Source organism: Acartia tonsa, chromosome 5 (genome assembly GCF_053477335.1).
Source record: "Acartia tonsa isolate MP-2025a chromosome 5, ASM5347733v1, whole genome shotgun sequence".
In the NCBI taxonomy this organism is placed as follows: Eukaryota; Metazoa; Arthropoda; class Copepoda; order Calanoida; family Acartiidae; genus Acartia; species Acartia tonsa.
The window spans coordinates 41,994,837-42,014,811 of record NC_137264.1 but is presented as its reverse complement, the minus strand read 5'-3'; the positions used below and the strand labels follow the sequence as shown (position 1 = coordinate 42,014,811).

The 19,975-nt window shown below is 32.2% G+C and overlaps 1 protein-coding gene across 1 annotated transcript in view; it reads left to right on the top strand.

Annotated features, from left to right (window-relative positions):
* The window catches only part of LOC145319538 (agrin-like), a 55,596-nt gene that overhangs the window by 21,491 nt on the left and 14,130 nt on the right, over positions 1-19,975 (top strand). Inside the window, exons 7-13 of the mRNA XM_080161723.1 lie at positions 9,245-9,371; positions 10,013-10,120; positions 10,622-10,697; positions 11,734-11,847; positions 12,319-12,471; positions 12,707-12,758; positions 13,789-13,872. Coding sequence (XP_080017849.1) covers positions 9,245-9,371; positions 10,013-10,120; positions 10,622-10,697; positions 11,734-11,847; positions 12,319-12,471; positions 12,707-12,758; positions 13,789-13,872 — 714 coding nt within the window. The remainder of the gene's footprint in view (positions 1-9,244; positions 9,372-10,012; positions 10,121-10,621; positions 10,698-11,733; positions 11,848-12,318; positions 12,472-12,706; positions 12,759-13,788; positions 13,873-19,975) is intronic.

Below are 19,975 nucleotides of genomic sequence, written 5' to 3'. Positions count from 1 at the left end.
TTGCAAAACTTCTTAAACAGAAGATACTTTTAAAGGACATACTTATATTTTTAGGACTTGATTATAGAAATGCTTCGCTTTTAAAATTGTACTTTGTACGGACTGACATACGGAGGGACCGACACTAATTATAGAAAAGCTTCGCTTTTAGAAAATTAAATGTTGATTAAAATATTGTTTGAAAGGGTTAAGCACTGCAAGCTTTTTCCTAACCAATCAAGATTTTAAAAAATCAATAGCCAACGAATGAGGAAACATGAAACTTTGTAGAATAACTTTTATGTAACTCCTGATTAGAAATCAAAATATTACTTTTATTACGTACAATATGATGATTTTTAGAAATTTTTTAATAATTTTATTTGCTTTAGTTCTTGAGCAAATAGAAAGTTTTAACTTGATAAAAAAATGCTTAAATCATTGATAAAGTTTTTAAAGATTTAGTGGTGGTTCGTTGGTCTGTCTGTATCAGTAAGCTCTTTTTATTGATTTATGTCATCTTGGAGGAGAAAGGGGGGGGGGTGGAGTTTATCACCCCCCTCCCTTTTACCCCCCAATGAAACATCAAATGTTTTAAGAAGACGAACGGCGATTTGACTTGATTCAATTTTGATGATAGCTGTCAATGAAATTATGAAGTATAGAGGCACGAATATCATCCTTACAAATAATTTGTTCTAGTAACAAGGATAAAAACATCAATAACAGCTAAGCATAACAAATCATACGGTTAAAACAAACGAACATTATCAAATGTAGAGCGACATAATAAATTAAATGCTATACATTAATTTGGAGCCCGAACGATAATTTTATAAAAAAATAACAAACATTTATTCAGTGACAGATTTTATATAAATCTAACACAAAATTAATTAAATATATATTGCTTAATATTGACATACTAACGTTTTAAGACTTAGTTATAGCGATGCTTTGCTTACAACATTAAGCTTAATTGGTGTAGGAATCAATATGACAAAAAATCAAGTGAATCATTTTTTCAACTGTCATAACAGTGTATATCGAAGGATAATAATTGAAAATGATGTTATCGAAGAGCTCGTCTCCTAAAGAATAGCCTTAAGCTACTTCTCATAGGGGCTTAGACAGAGGTCCATAAAATGTTGGCATAATTTTTATAACATTACGAGCTAGTGATCAAGCAAATAGCCGCTATGGAATCTAGTACAACAACCACGTTCATTAGTTATAGCGCAGCTATGCAAAGAATACAAGTTTTGGAATGCTATAAGAACAGTAAAATATAATACAGTAAATAAATATAAAATCCAGGAAGACATTAAAAATCTTTATGTATAAAAGTAACAGAATGTTTGTCTGTCTGTGTGTTTGTAACACAGAATCTCGCTAACTGAAGGGTCAGTATTGTTTTTTTCTTTACAGTGAAGCGTTTTATATGTCCAGAGAAGGTTTAAAACTATTTTGGGGGAGGGTACCTCCTCCAAAAATACATACCTTCCCCTCCAAAAATAATTTTTTTCTACATAAAACTAAAGTGAAGGGTCGACCTCAATTGCCTCTAGGATTGTATCCGCTAATTTGTTAGGGCTCCCAATGATTGAGAATTGACATGTATTAAAGGGTAAGGTTCAAATGTCCGTTTCATATGTGTTAAGGGTTGGGGGCCACGTATAGGGACATAAATAATAAAAAATAATTATTAACTGAAATTTAGTTCTCCATTTTAGAAAAGCTTCAATGGTTCTTAGATCGAGGGTTTTATGATTTAGTGTTTTGTTAAGTTATTTGATGGTTTTGGGCTATTTTATTGCCCTGATCAATTTAGATGCTAGGGGCTAAAACGCTAGTTAATTATAAAATGACCATGTTTAAATTTTAATTTCGAGTATTTTTAAGTGTTTATTGGACGTTAAATTATACTGGTACCCATAATTGGCTAGAAAATTGGATTTTTTTTATCAAACATTATTTGTAATGTACAATCCTTGTGTATCAAAACTTTTCAACCAACAAGTTTCTTGTTATGAATGCATGTCTATATTCTAGTATTGGACAGGATGGGTAAGAAACAAACATCCTAAGGCAGTGTATGATTAGCAGCTGCGCAGCCATGATTAGCAGCTGCGCAGCTATGATTAACAGCTGCGCAGCTTCTATATAACTTGTTTGTCGGTCTTTACGTCAGTAACAGTAAAATACTTTCTCGTATTCATTCGAAACCGATTAATATCTGTTGGATTAAAACCGGTTCACATCCATACAAAAAAATTATGTATAGCATCGTATTATATCCAGTTTTCTATGAATATAAAACTGGTTTAATCATATGATTGTACATTTTTATCCGCGGAAAGTTGTTTATAATACGATGCGATAAATAACTATTATATATTTTAGTTACAATATATTTAAGAATAACATGTATGAAATAAAATAATCTAAGCAATGAAAACTTCATATTTTGTGATTTATTGAAAATTTCTGCTATTTTTTGTCGTAACTGCTTCTTCATTATTATATTTCAAGAAACAATTACTTGTATTACTCTGTCACGTTTGATATAGAAGTTGTTATTGCTGAGCTACATATGAACATTATTGTTCTTGGTTCAAGTTTAATTCATATGTTACGCTGTCATTAATATTGAAATCAGTAATATTGGCCTATGTAAACAAATTTTCGAATAAAATTTCTTTTAACTTGGACGAAGCCCAAATACATAACTTTTGCATCACGTCTTCTTCCTGTGACGTCATATTCTCCATCTCTTTTTAAGGGATTTTCTTTCCCACTTCTCCTCTCATCTCACTCATTTTATGACGTCACAGAAAGACGACGTGATGCAAAAGTTATGTATTTTGGGCTTCGTCCTTACTTGCATTAGGTATTATCTTAAACTATTATAATGTTTGGAATTGACAAAAAATACATAATTGAATTCATTATTCTAAAAACCTAGTCTTAGTCACGTTAAAAAAATCATTATTAGTACAAAATGTATGTATCTTATGTATCTAGAAAGATCAATGAAAATACTATATTTTTTCTTTAGATTCCAAATCCTTTTAAAAGCTGTCTTGTCTGATTTGTTTTTGATTAAATTTTAATTATTCCTTTTCCAACAACATTCTTTAGAAACAACTGTTAATCAAATTAAGTGTAGAATTATTATTCTCGTATTCATTCGAATCCGGTGGATAGGAACCGGTTCTCATCCATACGAAAAAACTATGTCTAGCATCGTATTATATCCAGTTTTCTACGAATATAGAAATGTACAATCATAAGATTAAAACAAGTTTTTTTAGCCTGTGCCTTTAGCACCTTAGGGCTAAAAAAACTAGGGGGGGGGGGTGGGCTTGAAATATTAGCCCAAAACTGGGTCAGGACAAACACGAAGCTTCCATGGAAATAGATTCAGCGGTGTGCGAGATTTTAGAGTTTAAATTAATACTCTAGTGTAACTAAAACTATAAAACTACAGAAAAATATCTATAAATTAGTGGAAAGGGGGAGGTAACTTTTTTTTGAGGGGGGAAGGAAATAGCTCAAAGCCATCATAGGACCAGAAGCTACATTCCCTGAAGAGTAATACAAAGATCTTGAGCTTCAGACGGACAGATAGCTATAGTACTTCTTTCCTTTATAGATTACTAGTGGCTTCGCCCCTAGCCTCTAGGGGCTTTGCCCCAAGAGGTATAATTACATCTTCTATTACTTACCCAGCAGAACGGATCACAAATTTTCGCACCTACCCAGCAGGAAAACATTTTGCGATTAAATTCGCAAAATTCGTAAATTTCGTAAAATTCGTAAAATTCGTAAAATTCGTAAAATTCATAAAATTTGTAAAATTAAAAAAAAAAAAAAAAAAAAATGGGGGGGGGGATTTTTCTGTTTTTGGGGGGGTTGGGGGTGTCCCACCCCCCAAGAAAATAGCTTAAAACCACCCCAGGACCAATAGGTATATACCCTGAAGAGTAGAATCCAATCGGTTCAGTGGTTACCGAGATCTTAAGGGACAGACAGACGGACAGACGGACAGACATCAAGCTACTTTGTATTATAGATTCGAAGATTTAAATCAATGAAATATGTGAACATAAAAACTTTTTATCTACAAAAACACTTGATGTATGATGTTTTTTAAAAGCGAAGCTTTTCTATAATTAGGGTCGGTCCGTCCGTCCGTACGTCCGTCCGTCCGTACGTCCGTCCGTACGTCCGTCCGTACGTCCGTCCGTCCGTCACGGATAGCTTTCTTCGTTAATTTAGACATGTTAGAATTGTCCTATCGATTTCAAATTTTGCATGGTGATTCCTTTAGTAGTTAGGTACGATTTAGAAAGCGTAGCAACTCTATAATTATTACCAAAATGTCCGTACATCCATTTTAAACATGTTGATTTTTTTACTTTTTTAAATAGCTTTTTTCGTTAATTTAGGCATGTTAGAATTGTCCTATCGATTTCAAATTTTGCATGGTGATTCCAGTAATAGTTAGGTACGATTTAGAAAACGTAGCAACTCTATAATCATTACCAGAATGTCCGTACGTCCATTTTAAACATGTTAATTTTTTTTACATTTTTAACAACAAATTTGTATGTGACCTAATTATCCGAATGGTCTGATTTTTGGTATACTGATTCCTGGGACAACAAAGTACAATATTATAAGCGAAGCAACTCTATAATCAAGTCCTAAAAATGTAAGTATGTCCATTATCATTATCCTGTATCAAGCAGTTTTTCAACAAATTTACTTACAATTTTGCTTTGACTCTTATACATTCGCATTCTGATTATTCAGTTCTGACATTATACAAGTGTTAATGTCCGTTTGTCCTACCGTTTCAGAGCTTCGCTTTTATGGATGTTGTCATCCTTGTTTTATATCAGTTTAAAAAGCTACGCTTTAATAATTCTTCCTAATTACCCTCATTAACATATAAAAAAAAAACACAAAGAACATTTTCATAAAAATAAAATATGTTATCTTTCATTTCAGAATGTTTTTGACTATTTCCTTTGAGATATAAAAATAAAGAATATATCTTTCTTTGTTCTTAACTTTCAACAAATTTGATAGATTTGATCTTCTTGTTAATTTTTTAATACTTTGTTAGCTCCATTAAATTAACAGAAAATATCTACTAAATAACTACTTTCAATTTTAGTTTCAAAAAGAAAAAGCATAACAATTTGGGGGGAAGGAGGGATTTCTCATTGGATGGTGGAGGTACCCTCCCTCAATGTAGTTATGAACCTTTTCACTGTTAAGGAGGACCATATCGGTTCAGCAGTTAGCGAGATCTTTTGGCACAGACAGACATCCTGTTACTTTTTTTTGTGTTGTAGAAACACTTAATTAAGCTACAATTAAACTACAATTAAAACATAATATTTTAATTACTTCATCTTTTTGACCTTGCAATCTGTGCAGTGAGAGGGCAGGGTAATAGAAGATAAACTAATCTTTCCTTTTTTCCTCCAATTTCGTAAATTTAAAGTGCAAGATGAGGGAGGGGGTGTGGGGAGGTGATTTAGCTAAAAAAAAATTCCCTCAAAAATCTCCTCAAAAGACAAAAATATTACATTTTTTGATAAAACAAAAACCTAATTATTATAATGAATGATCTATGATGTATGTTTGTTGTTTCTAACACAAAAAAGTGTCTTCGCTTTTTATTAATTTATCTAGACGTCTGTGGATAAAGGATTTTTATTTTGAAAATATATTTTTCCACAAATTACAAATATTTATTCTTTTACCATTAAACCTTTTTAAAATTAGGGATTTAAAATAATCAATTGCATTTTAAACACAATCTTTAGGATTCTTTATAAAACTTTTTTGATAGATAAAAAATTGAATGCAGTATGCGAATAACGTTGATTAATACCCAGTGATTAGTGCAAAATTATATGCAAATTTATTTAAAACGAGAATGAAAATACGTTGAAAGACATACATTGAATAATAGACAGGTGGATAAACAAATTATAGAGCTCTAAGTTTTAAAGAATCAGAATATTATTTATCTCAACTAATAGCCTAAAAAATGTAGTTTTTTATGAAAATTTATTATAAAAATTTAAAAATAAAGTAAACATACCTAATTGTTACAGGAATGTTCAAGTATGACATGCCTAAATTTTATTTGTTTACATAAAAACACAATTGATAAAATAGCTTTAAAATTTTGATATTCTTATTAATTAATAAATTTTACATTTGGTTGTTGATTGATTGATTGATTAGCCATAGTCTCTTAGGGTTTGGACCTAAGTAGTCATGGAGTACGCTGAGACACTTTTGTATAGCCACTAGGGCTATCAAGCTCCACGTTCAAGCACATTATGACTTGACCCGCTATCTCATGAGAGCTACTCATTATTACCTCACCCTCGCCGAGTATGGCAGGTGTCCCAAATTAAGTCACCGTAATGAATGACGCTCTCCGCAGAGGAGCTTGGGATTAAGGTAGTACTGATATTATGTGCTTGACTATTAAGCATACAAACTTACTCAATAATCCCCTTCTTACACAACCAGGGGAAGTTGCGTGAATGTATTCAACTGAGAAATTCGAGTTTCCACATGGGGACTAGAACTCGAACTCTCATCACCGTAACTCAGTGCGTTACCACTTAGCTACGACGCCCCTACATTTGGTTGTAATTTTCCTTGGTTAAACTTTAACCTGATTTATTACAAAATATGCAAAAATAAAAATATTAATGCATATTTAATATTTTGACATGTGCTTAAACATAATTAATGAATTTTCAATGCAAAGTTATATTTTGAAAGCGAGAATTTTATTATTTTGTGCGTTTCCGTTTGTCTGTAATCTCTGTATGTTCCTTCTCATTTTGCCAAATAAAAAGTTTCTTCAACAGTTTTAACAACAAAGGCTTAGCAGATAATTATTTAAAATATGTTTGATTTTAATTATGTTTATGCCCAGTTTTAATAAATGATCTATAAACAATTTTTTTATGTTCGTTTTATCCTATTTTAAAAGGATTTCGCCTTTCTTGTTTGAATTTGCATATGCTCATTTTTTTCCCCTGAATTTGACTTGTGACAAATATATTTTTTGTCTTTCTTTTAGCAGAGCAAATATTTTCTCGTATTCATTCGAATCCGGTGGATAGGAACCGGTTCTCATCCATACGAAAAAACTATGTCTAGCATCGTATTATATCCAGCTTTCTACGAATATAGAAAAGTACAATCATAAGATTAAAACCAGTTTTTTTAGCCGGTGCCTTTGGCACCTCGGGGCTAAAAAACTAGTTTTAATCTCATAATTGTACTTTCTATATCCGCGGAAAGCCGTTTATAATACGATGCGAGAAATAACTATTACTTCATTTTTTTGTTATTTTATGTAGGTCAGGCAATGAAAACAAGGACAACTATATCCAGTGTCGTGCATAGGGTTTCGTCAGGGGTGTGTATTTGTTGGGGTTGGGGAAGGTGTTTTAAGGTACACCCCGTTTAAGCACGCTTATGACTGTGTCTGAAAGTAACAAAGAATTACATTATCTGATAATTAAACAATAAAGAATTTAGGCCTTTATCCACCTGGCCCTATATTAATTAAATCATTTTTAGTTGTAGATTAACACGGCAAAATAAAAAATTTCATTTACGTTTTCCTATTTTATCAAGTAATAAGGTTTTTGTTCGTTTGGATCTTAATAACAAAGGAACTGATTAGTTCTGTATTTCAGGGAAGCTTCACACTGGTCTCGGGTTAGTTTAAGGCTATTTGTCTTCTCCCTCCCTACTTTATCCTATACAGAGCCCATAAACGCTAGCGTAACACAATGACAAAGTGAATTATAGAGTAATAATATTTTTGCTGAACAAACCCATACTCAATTATGTTAGAATTCTTGACCCATTGATGTTAGATAATGATTGTTGATATGGTTTCATATTAAATCATATTGATTCCCACGTATAAAATAATTAAATGAGGAATGAAGGTGATAACAATGTAGAGCACTTACGCTGAAAATTAAAGTTTAAAAAAACAAGGATGAAAACACCCATAAACAAACGATAATTAACAGCTAAATTAATATTCAATATTATTTAGAAGTTTAAACTAAAATTCCGTTTATCACAAAATTTAATACAGGATTATAGAGTTTAATTGTACCTATTTATTACAGAAAGCAACATGCCAAGTTTGTAATCGATGGGACAATTCTAACATGCCTAAATTAATACTCAGAGGTACTCGTACAGGTCGTACGGACAGACATACTCTTACTAATGAGATGCTTCGCTACCAAAAAAGTAAGTATGTGACTTTACCACGTCAACAGAAAGTTGATAATTACCAAAGATATAAAAAAAACCTGTTGCTTATAATAAAACCAGCCCATTTTGCGCTTTGTTTTTGGCAAGAAATGCTTTAAAAATGCACGTATGCCTTAAAAATGTCAAGAGTTTAAAAGCTAATTAAGGTCATTAGAAAGATAAAAATTTAAATTTATTACTCTTAAAGTAATGTTAATTCCTTCGGCATTGATATTGAATTATCTATTAAAAACTCAGCTATCATTTAAGTAACTTAGTGGAAAATTATATACAGAAGTATCTGTAATGATGTTTTCTAGTACATTTTCTAAATCTGTATTGGTTATTCAAATTTTCAGAAGTAAAGCTACTCTATAAGATATCAGGTCTGTCCGTATTTCTGTCTGTCTGTAATGCCAATTATTCAATAATTGAAACTTTTAACAACTATTCCTCATTGGTAAAATGTGTTCGTCTCTTATTGGCTTACATTCTAAAATTGCTCTCTGATTGGTCAAGCCTAAAAACACACTTTTTTATTTTTGGCTCAAAGTTTTTTTTTACTGCAATTTAATTTCATTAATTTCTTAACAGTTTTTAAAGCTTTTTAGAGTGACTATAAAAATAACTATATACTGGTATAAGTATAAGTGTACTGGCCTACCATTGGTCATTTGCATTGTATGACGCCATTTTCTTATTTGAACTTTTTCTTAGGTAGATAAGAGTAAATAATAGAGGAGGAAGGGATTAAATAACTTTATGTCCCCATCCCCGACTGTTAATCGGGTCTGTGATAATCAACCAATAGCCTCGGGAATAGTAACACAGCCAAGTAAATATAAAAGATCAGAAAGCAAGTTGCTAGCAGACGAAAAAATAATAAGTTCTAGGTAGTTGCCTTGTTATTCAGTTGTATTTACAGATTTATTCTTAGGCGGATGTACTGAAGATATCCAGGGTATGGACACTGGAGGCTCCCCATGTAGCACATCACCTTGTGGTGGAGGGGGAACTTGTGAGGAGCATGATGGAACATTCACCTGCTACTGCACTCAACACAGGTACAATTATTTGTTAGTATGCCTTTGAAACCGATTAATATCCGCTGGATTAGAACTGGTTGTAAGCCATACTGAAAAACCTTGTATTGTATCGTATTATATCCAGTTTTTTACAAATATATATAGGAATGTACAATCATTATATGAAAACCAGTTTTGTTAGACCGTGCCTCCAGCATCTCAGGGCTAACAAAAGTTTTAATATTAGAATTGTACATTTTTATATCCGAGGAAAGCTGTTTGTTATACGATGCGATAAATAACTATTATATTATTAATTTTGTGTTATATATAGTTACATAAAATGCCGCTATAGTATGTTAGTATACCAATTTTCTTTTTACCATACTTATGATGCTTTTTGTTTATCTACAGACATCCTGTTACTTGTATAGAAGGATTGAATTCCCCATTTAATGATAAAACACTCAACCAATTTAGAATAATGTTTTTAGTTCCAAAAAAATCCAGCAGTTGTTAAACTGCTACCATTTAGTATTTAAAGAATGAGTTCTAGAAAAATCCGCTAGAAGTTTAACTTTGAATCATTTAGGTATGAGAATTAGCAAGTATTATGAGAATTTAGTTCGAGAAAAATCCGCTAGATGTTTAACTTTTATTCCTAACTTTAAATTCTTTAGGTCTGGGAAGTATTGTGAGAAGGAGCTGTCTAAAGTTGACCTGAATGTTGCTGGCTTTACTGGATCTTCTTATGTAGAACTTAAACCTTTACATAGATCTCTTACAAGGTAATAGGTTTAAAACCCCAGATATAAAAATTAATTTCTAGCGGACAAACAAACTTCTGTATGTTCATACACTTTTGATTAATTCCAATAATACGATATACGATATAATTTCCTGAAAGCTAGATTGCTCTTAAGAAGTTTAACTATTTAATATTTATAGTTGATATAATATACATATATTAACAAAATAGAAAATAAATACCCTAAACTGAACAAAACAGCTAACAAGAGGATTTTTAAATGCGCCAATAAACAAGAATACCATTATATTTAAATTTAATGCATTGACGCACATCTAAAACTTTATTATAGAGTAGCTGCGCTCTTAAAAAATAGAATTATTTGAGAAAGCCTAATGTGACCTCATCCTTCCTTTTTAGAGACTATTTTTATGACGTCACACGTGACTTTTTAGGCTTTCTCGAATCCTTTTACATAGTAAAGTATGTTTAAAAAGAGACATTTCCTGAAGCAGAAATTTATTAAAATTGTTTTTATTAGGACTTCTATAGAGTTGAGTTTTAGAAGCTTTGCTAAGGATGGATTATTATTTCACACAGAGACTGGTCCTAATGAGGTTAGTTAATAGAATTATTACTATAGATGGATTATTATTTCACACAGAGACTGGTCCTAATGAGGTTAGTTAATAGAATTATTACTATAGATGGATTATTATTTCACACAGAGACTGGTCCTAATGAGGTTAGTTAATAGAATTATTACTATAGATGGATTATTATTTCACACAGAGACTGGTCCTAATGAGGTTAGTTAATAGAATTATTACTATAGATGGATTATTATTTCACACAGAGACTGGTCCTAATGAGGTTAGTTAATAGAATTATTACCATAGATGGATTATTATTTTACACAGAGACTGGTCCTAATGAGGTTAGTTAATAGAATTATTACCATAGATGGCCAATTATATGATCTTTCCTTTCTTCTTTATTCCATATACTTTTTTTATCTTTCTGATAACAAATCTATAGTATACATAGGTATATATACAGATAAATAACTCATACACTTTTCCAATGCCCTTTTCGTCTGCTAGCAAATTGTTCTGCTACTTGGCTGTGTTAATATTCCCGACGCCATTGGTTGATTTTTAAAGACCCACCAATTGAATCTCGGCACTAGGTCAATGGGATAGGGAAATACATATTTAACCCCGTCCCCCCTCTAGTGTTTTACCCTAATTTTCTGATTTTCCCTCAATGGTTGGCCATTCGTTTTGCTTATAATGTGTAATAATGGATCTATAATAACTTGGATCTTACACCAGATAATCATCTACTCTAAGAAAGTCAAACTTGTAGCTGGCTCAAAAACGATCCCTCCTCCAACCCTTTTTTCTAATCCCGTCACCTCCTACTGGATGAACGAACTAATCAATCATTAATGTTCTTGTTAGAAAGATAAATTAATAACAATTTTTCCCTGTCGTAATATCCACTTATTGTGCCATATTGTATATCCATTTGTATAATTTTAAACCTCTGATATTGGACGTGAGTGTTTAATTGCTACAGTAAAACTGGTTACTACCTTATGGTTAATGCGCATCTTATTGGCAAGTCTAAATTCAAATTTTATTTGTTAAGTTTATCAGCCTGTACCTGGCGAAGGGACATGTCAGGTTCCAGTACAGTACAGGACCAGAGGGACCGCTGACCTTGGATTCAGCTCTACCTATTACTCTGGGACAGTGGCATAAGGTCAGTAATGTTGGGATTGTCTTCTAGATTTTAGACTTGGCTTGAGGATTCCAAGTCTAAAAAAGTAAATGATTTTTGGAAAGATAATAGATTAATACCGAATTTAGATTTCTAAATAATGTTGCATATTAAATGCTAGATAATGCTTTATTTGGCACTGTTCGTTTGTCTGACTTAAGTATTTGACATGCATTGCTTTCATGGATGTTGTATGCCTTGTTATTTTATGCTAAAGACGATTTGAGAGTTATTTTAACCACTGCTGCTTAAATATTTATGTTTTGTCATGCGCATGTTTCTACGAAGAGATTGAATCCCAAATCCAAAAATGTTGTGCTATTCATTAACATTAAAAATGTGCAGTCAACAGGTTGGTTGACTATAGGGGGATATCCACATGATAATGTGCTTCAATTTCATTATTCTAGGTACAGATTTTTTTCTATAAAAAAACATACTGTATTCTATCAGGTTCGAGCCCAGCGGTACCACCAGGACGGAATGTTAATGCTTGACTCCCTGGAGCCAGTAACAGGACAGGCTCCCGGTCATGGCAAGACCATCAAGATCTCCAAGAATTCTTATGTTGGCTGGCGGCCTGGCCTTAACATTCCTGGATTACAGGTAAAAAAATTTAACAATAATTTTGATTGCATGACCTTTGTCTGGGTGTCCTGCCTGGTTATAAGCCAAGACATTACCTTTATCATACTATAAAGGTTACTTGTAAAATTAACCCAGACTCAAATTCAATATTTGTTATGAGAGATTATTAACGATCTCTGAGTATCTAACTGACCAACAGACAAACCCTATTTTTATAAAGCTTCGTTGCTACTAAATATTTATTTTATTTTAGGGGTGTATCAAAGAATTTGAGTTTGGACACAATCCTGTTAGCTTAGTTTCAGGTAAAAACTATATTTTTTTGTAAGGGGGGGGGGAGTGGGCTACATGGATGGTGCCCCCTCCCAGTTTAACATTTCCTCTATAATTAATCCTAAGTATGCCTGAATTCGAGAAAGAAATTGCTATGGAATAATAACTTATACTATCTCTAGGTAGAGAACCAGCATTACTAAAGACAGAGGACCTACAGGATTGCGAAGATCATTCTTGCCATGGAATAATAACTTATACTATCTCTAGGTAGAGAACCAGCATTACTAAAGACAGAGGACCTACAGGATTGCGAAGATCATTCTTGCCATGGAATAATAACTTATACTATCTCTAGGTAGAGAACCAGCATTACTAAAGACTGAGGACCTACAGGATTGTGAAGATCATGCTTGCCATGGAATAATAACTTATACTATCTCTAGGTAGAGAACCAGCATTACTAAAGACTGAGGACCTACAGGATTGTGAAGATCATGCTTGCCATGGAATAATAACTTATACTATCTCTAGGTAGAGAACCAGCATTACTAAAGACTGAGGACCTACAGGATTGTAAAGATCATTCTTGCCATGGAATAATAACTTATACTATCTCTAGGTAGAGAACCAGCATTACTAAAGACTGAGGACCTACAGGATTGTGAAGACCATTCTTGCCATGGAATAATAACGTATACTATCTCTAGGTAGAGAACCAGCATTACTAAAGACAGAGGACCTACAGAACTGTGAAGATCATTCTTGCCATGGAATAATAACTTATACTACCTCTAGGTAGAGAACCAGCATTACTAAAGACAGAGGACCTACAGAACTGTGAAGATCATTCTTGCCATGGAATAATAACTTATACTACCTCTAGGTAGAGAACCAGCATTACTAAAGACAGAGGACCTACAGGATTGTGAAGATCATACTTGCCATGGAATAATAACTTATACTATCTCTAGGGAGAGAACCAGCATTACTAAAGACAGAGAACCTACATGATTGTGAAGATCATTCTTGCCATGGAATAATAACTTATACTATCTCTAGGTAGAGAACCCGCATTACTAAAGACAGAGGACCTACAGAACTGTGAAGATCATTCTTGCCATGGAATGCCTTGCTCAGAACTAGGTAAGAATTTATTCGGCGCTTTCACTCAAATTGCCTATTGAGCATTGAAAACTTATCGAGCATTGAAAGCATATCGAGCATTACCGACAGACAGATGGCCAGAGCACTAAAGGTAATACTAATTAATATACAATATTCAACTTCCCACTGTTTTAATATTCAACTTTCCTGCATAATTATGAACATATTTGCTAAGCGTAGATGTTCTATATCTATGGTATGCCTAATGTCCATACGTCAGTTTACCTACATGTCACTTTATAATTGGACTAAATTATGAATAAAACAAATCTATTAAATAGAATTGACTAATTTACAATAGTCATTTCTCGCATCGTATTATAAAAAGCTTCCCGCGGATATAAAATGTACAATTTTAAGATTATAACCAGGCACGGGCTGAAGAAAAATGTTTTTAATCTTGATTGTACATTTTTATATTTGTAGAAAACTGGATATAATACTGTAATGCTAGACATAATTTTTCAGTATGTCTGAGAACCGATTCTAATCCACCGGATATTAATCAGTTTTGAAGCGATACGGGAAATTATCTAAACTAATTTTAATATCCATTGAGTTATAGACATTACCTGCTAAATAAAACCCATGTAACCTTGTTACTTTTGTCCTGCTTCTTACGAGCATAATTGTCCTTGTTAAAAGTTATTGACATTTTTTATTAATTTTCTCAAACCTTTCCAACAATTTCGGAAGCTTTCATACAGAGAGAAAATCTACCAATGAATATCAATTTTTGAATAAATTATAAATACTAAAGTAATATGTCCATATAAATAAGCTAATTAATAATAATAGCAAAGAATAATTATGTTTAGACAAAAAGGACAAAAGTAAAATATTAATACAAAGTCATAAAATATAAAGTGAGAAAATAACAGACTAAAATACAAAATATAAAAAAAAGATCTAAAGTAAAAAAGCTAATTAAATACCTATCACTTATTATTTTTTCTGACAGATTTATTTTTTAACGCGCATAGCATGTTTTACAAAGCTTTTACACTGTCTGTTTGTACCAAGGGATCTCGCTAACTGCTGGACCTACGTGGTTCTCCTTTACAGTGAAGCTTCTCACATGTCCTGGAAAGGTTTATAACAATTTTAAAGGAGGGTATCACCACCATTTTAACAAAACAAATTGCGCTAGAAAAAAATGACATCCAAAAATTTTACTTTTTCTTTTCAAAACTAAAATGACTTACCCCCCAACCACCTAAGGTGCCTCTAGAGGCCACTAGGAGGTGAAGCCTATTAAAGCCAATAAAGAGAGAGAGAGAGAGAGAGAGAGAGAGAGAGAGAGAGAGAGAGAGAGAGAGAGAGAAAGAAGTGAAAATAGAGTAAATTGCGGAACAGTTTTCTTTAGAAATTCGTTTTATGTGGAAGGGAAAGAACACCATGAATGATAATTTCTAATTAGGTAATGAATTCTGTATCTCCTACTGATACATGCAATATCGCCCAAATACTTTACAGGGTTAATTATGCTTCTCGAGCTATCCGTAACGGACGGACGGACCTAACCTAAATCTATAATAGCTTTGTTTTTAAGTGTCTCTAGCTCCTGCGGGTTCTAAACCTTACTTTACCCAACCTGACCTAAAATAAAACTTAAAAATTTGTTTTTGGTTTTACCCTCGCTGAAATTGAAAACAATTTATATACAACTCCTATGATAATTAACAAAATTATCCCCTCAGTTGATTGTGATTATTGGTTGAAAAGTTTGGACACCACGTGTTTGGACCGAACTAATAGAATTTAATAAAAAAAGTATCCAAAGATATTTTGAACTAGCGAATAAGATAATGTGGTTATCCCTTCCCTCCTTACGAGCAATTAAATATACATGATACACCCCTGATTAATTCTAATTTCTTAAATGTGGCAATCTTTGCTAGAAATTAAGACATCCTACTGTGAATTGGTTTACTTTCCTTATTGCAAGGGAGGGAGGGGACATTGGACTGTAAATTACTGCACTAGTACCCAAAGTTTTTTAACTACGTTATCTGACTCGATGGCTTTAAAACTTTGGTTACGTTTGTTGAATTTTTATTGGTTGCTCCAAGCTAGGAGTGTCCAATCTTAGTAACGTCTACAGAAAGGGTAATTTTATTTATTGACATTGGGGATGTGTAGCACTTTTCGTCCATTGTCTTATTATGTAAGATCACTGCTTAGACCAAAACATTTACGAACACATTTTCAATTTTTAGGGCAGACTAAAACTTATTATCATAGCATTGAAAATAAGAGTAACCAGTTTGTATTACGCTTTAATATATTTACAAACCGCACATTATATAAATTGAAAATATTCTCTATATTTATGGAAGCTAGCAATTTCAAAATTAAACACATTTTTTTCTCTATCTAGAGAATCTAAAAATATATCATTAAACTCTTGATTGAAAAAAAAACTTTTCTTTCTACGTAGTTTTAATTTCAATAAATATAATTAAACGTGTTTATTTTATTTGAAAGAGTTAAAATATGAAAAGAATTTTAAAAGTTTTGAAAAATAACGATAACGATCAATGGTAACGAAGCTTTTCGGCGTGGTGTATCCCAACCCGCCCCCCCCCCAAAAAAAAAAATCAGGGACAACCTGTAAAAATTTTATTTTTTAATTTTCATATCGGGTATTCTGATTTACATCTCAGCAAATGTACGTATTTCATCCTACGAGAGGGTTTCAAAATTATCGGGTGTGCGAAGTCAAACGGCTTTTGAGTATAATGTATAATATAGAGTAGAGTTGTTACTAAAGTTTTCTTTTTCGAAAAAATATTTTTGGAGAATCTTTAAATTTTAAAACTGTTTATGATTTTGAAAGGTTAGAGCAAACATTGTATAAAAGCAGGGAAGTGAGGATATGCCAACAGGATGTAAATCTCCACTGTGCCTCGATTATATAGAAGCATTTACTAACTATAACCTAGTGAGGGCGAGGTTCTCTATGACTTCAAACGTTCAGCTGTTACCCAAGTGATATTAAACAGACAACCAACCAGTTGATTGCATTACTATTGTCTGAAAGTGTGTACATTAATGAGTTATACACCTGTTATGGGCCAAGACATACCCTCACTATTACTAATAGAGTTATAATTTCAAATGTTTTGAAATAATCTGAAACTATAGAATTTAATCTTGAAACAACCTATTCCTGTTTCCTGGTAAAGAGTAAATATTTAGTTTGCATTTACGTCTAAAATTATCTTTAAAAAAATCGTTTTAACAGGTTTTATAAAATTAAGCGAAATATACCTATTGGTAAATACAGATTAGGGAAAAAAAGATAATGGAACAATTGGCCAACATTTATACGGTTGAAAGTCAAAATAAAAATGTTACTGATTACATTTATATATCATTTTTTATGCCAAACCTTTCAGAGAGAGAGGGGACAATGGACTGTTTAATACACAGGTCCCCATATTATTGTAATAACGTTTTCTAATGTGTTAGCTTAACAACTTTGGGGACTTTTGATTAATTTTGATTAGTTGGTTTATTAAATTGAGCGTCCAAACGTCTCAACCACCAATCTACAGAAGGGGTAATTTTGTTTATAAAAATTGGGGATGTACATCAATAAGTCGGCCACTGTCTTAACCCTTTAGTTCCCTGCAAACCTTTTATACAACCTTGCAAATAATGTCTGGAAAATATGCATTCGCGCGTTTTATTACCTCGCCAAAATTAATTTTTTTCTGCAAAAATCTTTGAAAGATTGATTTTATAACTATCCATTCATTGGCTTAAACAAGAATAATTTTGTCCATAAACAACTAAGAAAAGCGTTTTGCATAGAGAGATGTTTATTACACCAGTCCCCAAAGTTTACAATAACGTTTTCTTATTCGTTGGCGTAACAAATTTGGGGACTTTTACTGAATTTTGATTTGTTATTTTATAAAGTTCAAACGTTCAACCACTAATTTTAATCTATAGAAGGGGTAATTTTACGTGTCATGATTCGGGATGTACATCAATTTATCGGCCATTGTTTCATCACTTTATATCCCTGGTTTTGTAGTAAGAATAAAGAAAATTAGATATAAAATTAGAAAATTAGATATAAAATAGATAAAAATAGTAGCATTTTATTAAAAGAAGGTGTATCAACTTTTTCACTTTTTATTTAAGATAGCTAGCCGGTTCTTTTAGTAAGCAGTAGATGTAAAATTTTTTATAGAATTCAGATATGCAATCGTTTTTTTTTGTAGACCTCTTATTTTTTAAGTAATTTAAGTTTAAAAAAAAAAATTAAGTCGATTTTAAGGTACTAAAACGCAACAAAAAAAAGGAAAAAAATGGCCATTATGAACAAAAATAGTAAGATCTTTAATTTGACACCTTACTTTTTAAATTTTGTCAGGTAATTATTGAAAAAATTTATTTTTTTAAACCCACGAGAATAAAAACTTTGAACTTAATTTTATCATTTCACAGGTAAAAAAAATATGGGTTCATATATACCTTTAGAATCAGAAAAATATTACGAATCCATTGTAAGCAAAATTGAAAAAAAGTAAAAAAATACAAAATGGCCTATTGTATTTTGTTGTACAGGCAACACTTTCGTCATCCCCTAGTTACCCCCTCTTTACCCCCTTCCCATTTTTATTCTCAATTCAAAAAATAAGGTGGTTGCCTGTATAATATAATATAATATTTTCATATAATTCCTTTATTGTAGTTTATAAACTATATTGTAAACTTTTTATTTCAATTTTGCTTAGAATGGATTTGTAATATTTTTCTCAATCTAACAGTATATATAATGCCTATTTCTTATGCCTGGGTAATGACAAAATTTAGTTCAAAGTTTTTATTCTCGTGGGTTTAAAAAAATTGTTTTTTTCAATAATTACTTAAGGTGTCAAATTAAAGATCTTACTATTTTTGTTCATAATGGCCATTTTCTTTCTTTTTTTTGTTGCATTTTAGTACCTTAAAATCGACTTAATTTTTTTTATTTAAACTTAAATTACTTTAAAAATAAGAGGTCTACCAAAAAACCGATTGCATATCTGAATTCTATGAAAAATTTTACATCTACTACTTACAAAAGAACCGGCTAGCTATCTTAAATAAAAAGTGAAAAAGTTGATACACCTTCTTTAGTTTATATCGACAAATATATGGCAAAATTGGCCATGAATGACTGGCGTTATCCTCTGTTTAAATTCTAACCCCCCCCCAAAAAAAGAAATAAAACCTGGCTGTGGCCCTTTTTTACAATTAGGTTAAATTACAGGCTTCGGGGCCGAGCGCCCGCGGCTAGGCAGGCTTGGGGGTCGAGCGCCCGCGGCTAGGCAGGCAGGGGGGTCGAGCGCCCGCGGCTAGGCAGGCTGCTAGGTAGTGCTCGACCCCCTAAACTTGAAAAAAATCTTATTAGGATAATACCGAATGACTCATTATAGACATACCATTATTTACATCACTGGCTATTAATGTCGACTTTATTGACAACTCTTAAGATAACGATATGACAACATAATGATAACTGAAAATTTCGACACTACCATATCAAAGAGAAGACTGATGGACGGGCGGACATACCAAACTCGACAAATAACTCCGCCACTTACAATAACTGTGAAACAATGAACTGATTTTATATAACTATCTAATTTTAGATTTTTTAGATTTTTTTTGTAAAAAAAGTTAAACAAAAGATGTGATTATAAAAGAGAAAAATGACAATTATTTCCATAAAAGTAGCGCAATATTTTTTTACATATTTAAATCGTCCAAAGGTGGTTATAAGGTCCAGGGGTTTTTGCCTCTACTCCAAAAAATTAAAATATTTTAGATTTTAACCTTTTTCCGCTTAACAACTACACTCACACCGAGTAAAATTTGGGGAAAGAAAATTTTTTAAGCGCTTCGCGCGCTATTTTACGTCATCTCCTGCAATAGTTGAATAAATCTTCTTTATAAATTGTGTCTCCCCCACCCCTACCACCAGATACACGCTTGGGTGTCTTTGTGAAAGTCTTTTTAAAATGTAATCAATGTTGATTAAATAAATAATCAAATATGACTGACAAATGTTAAAGAGTTGCTG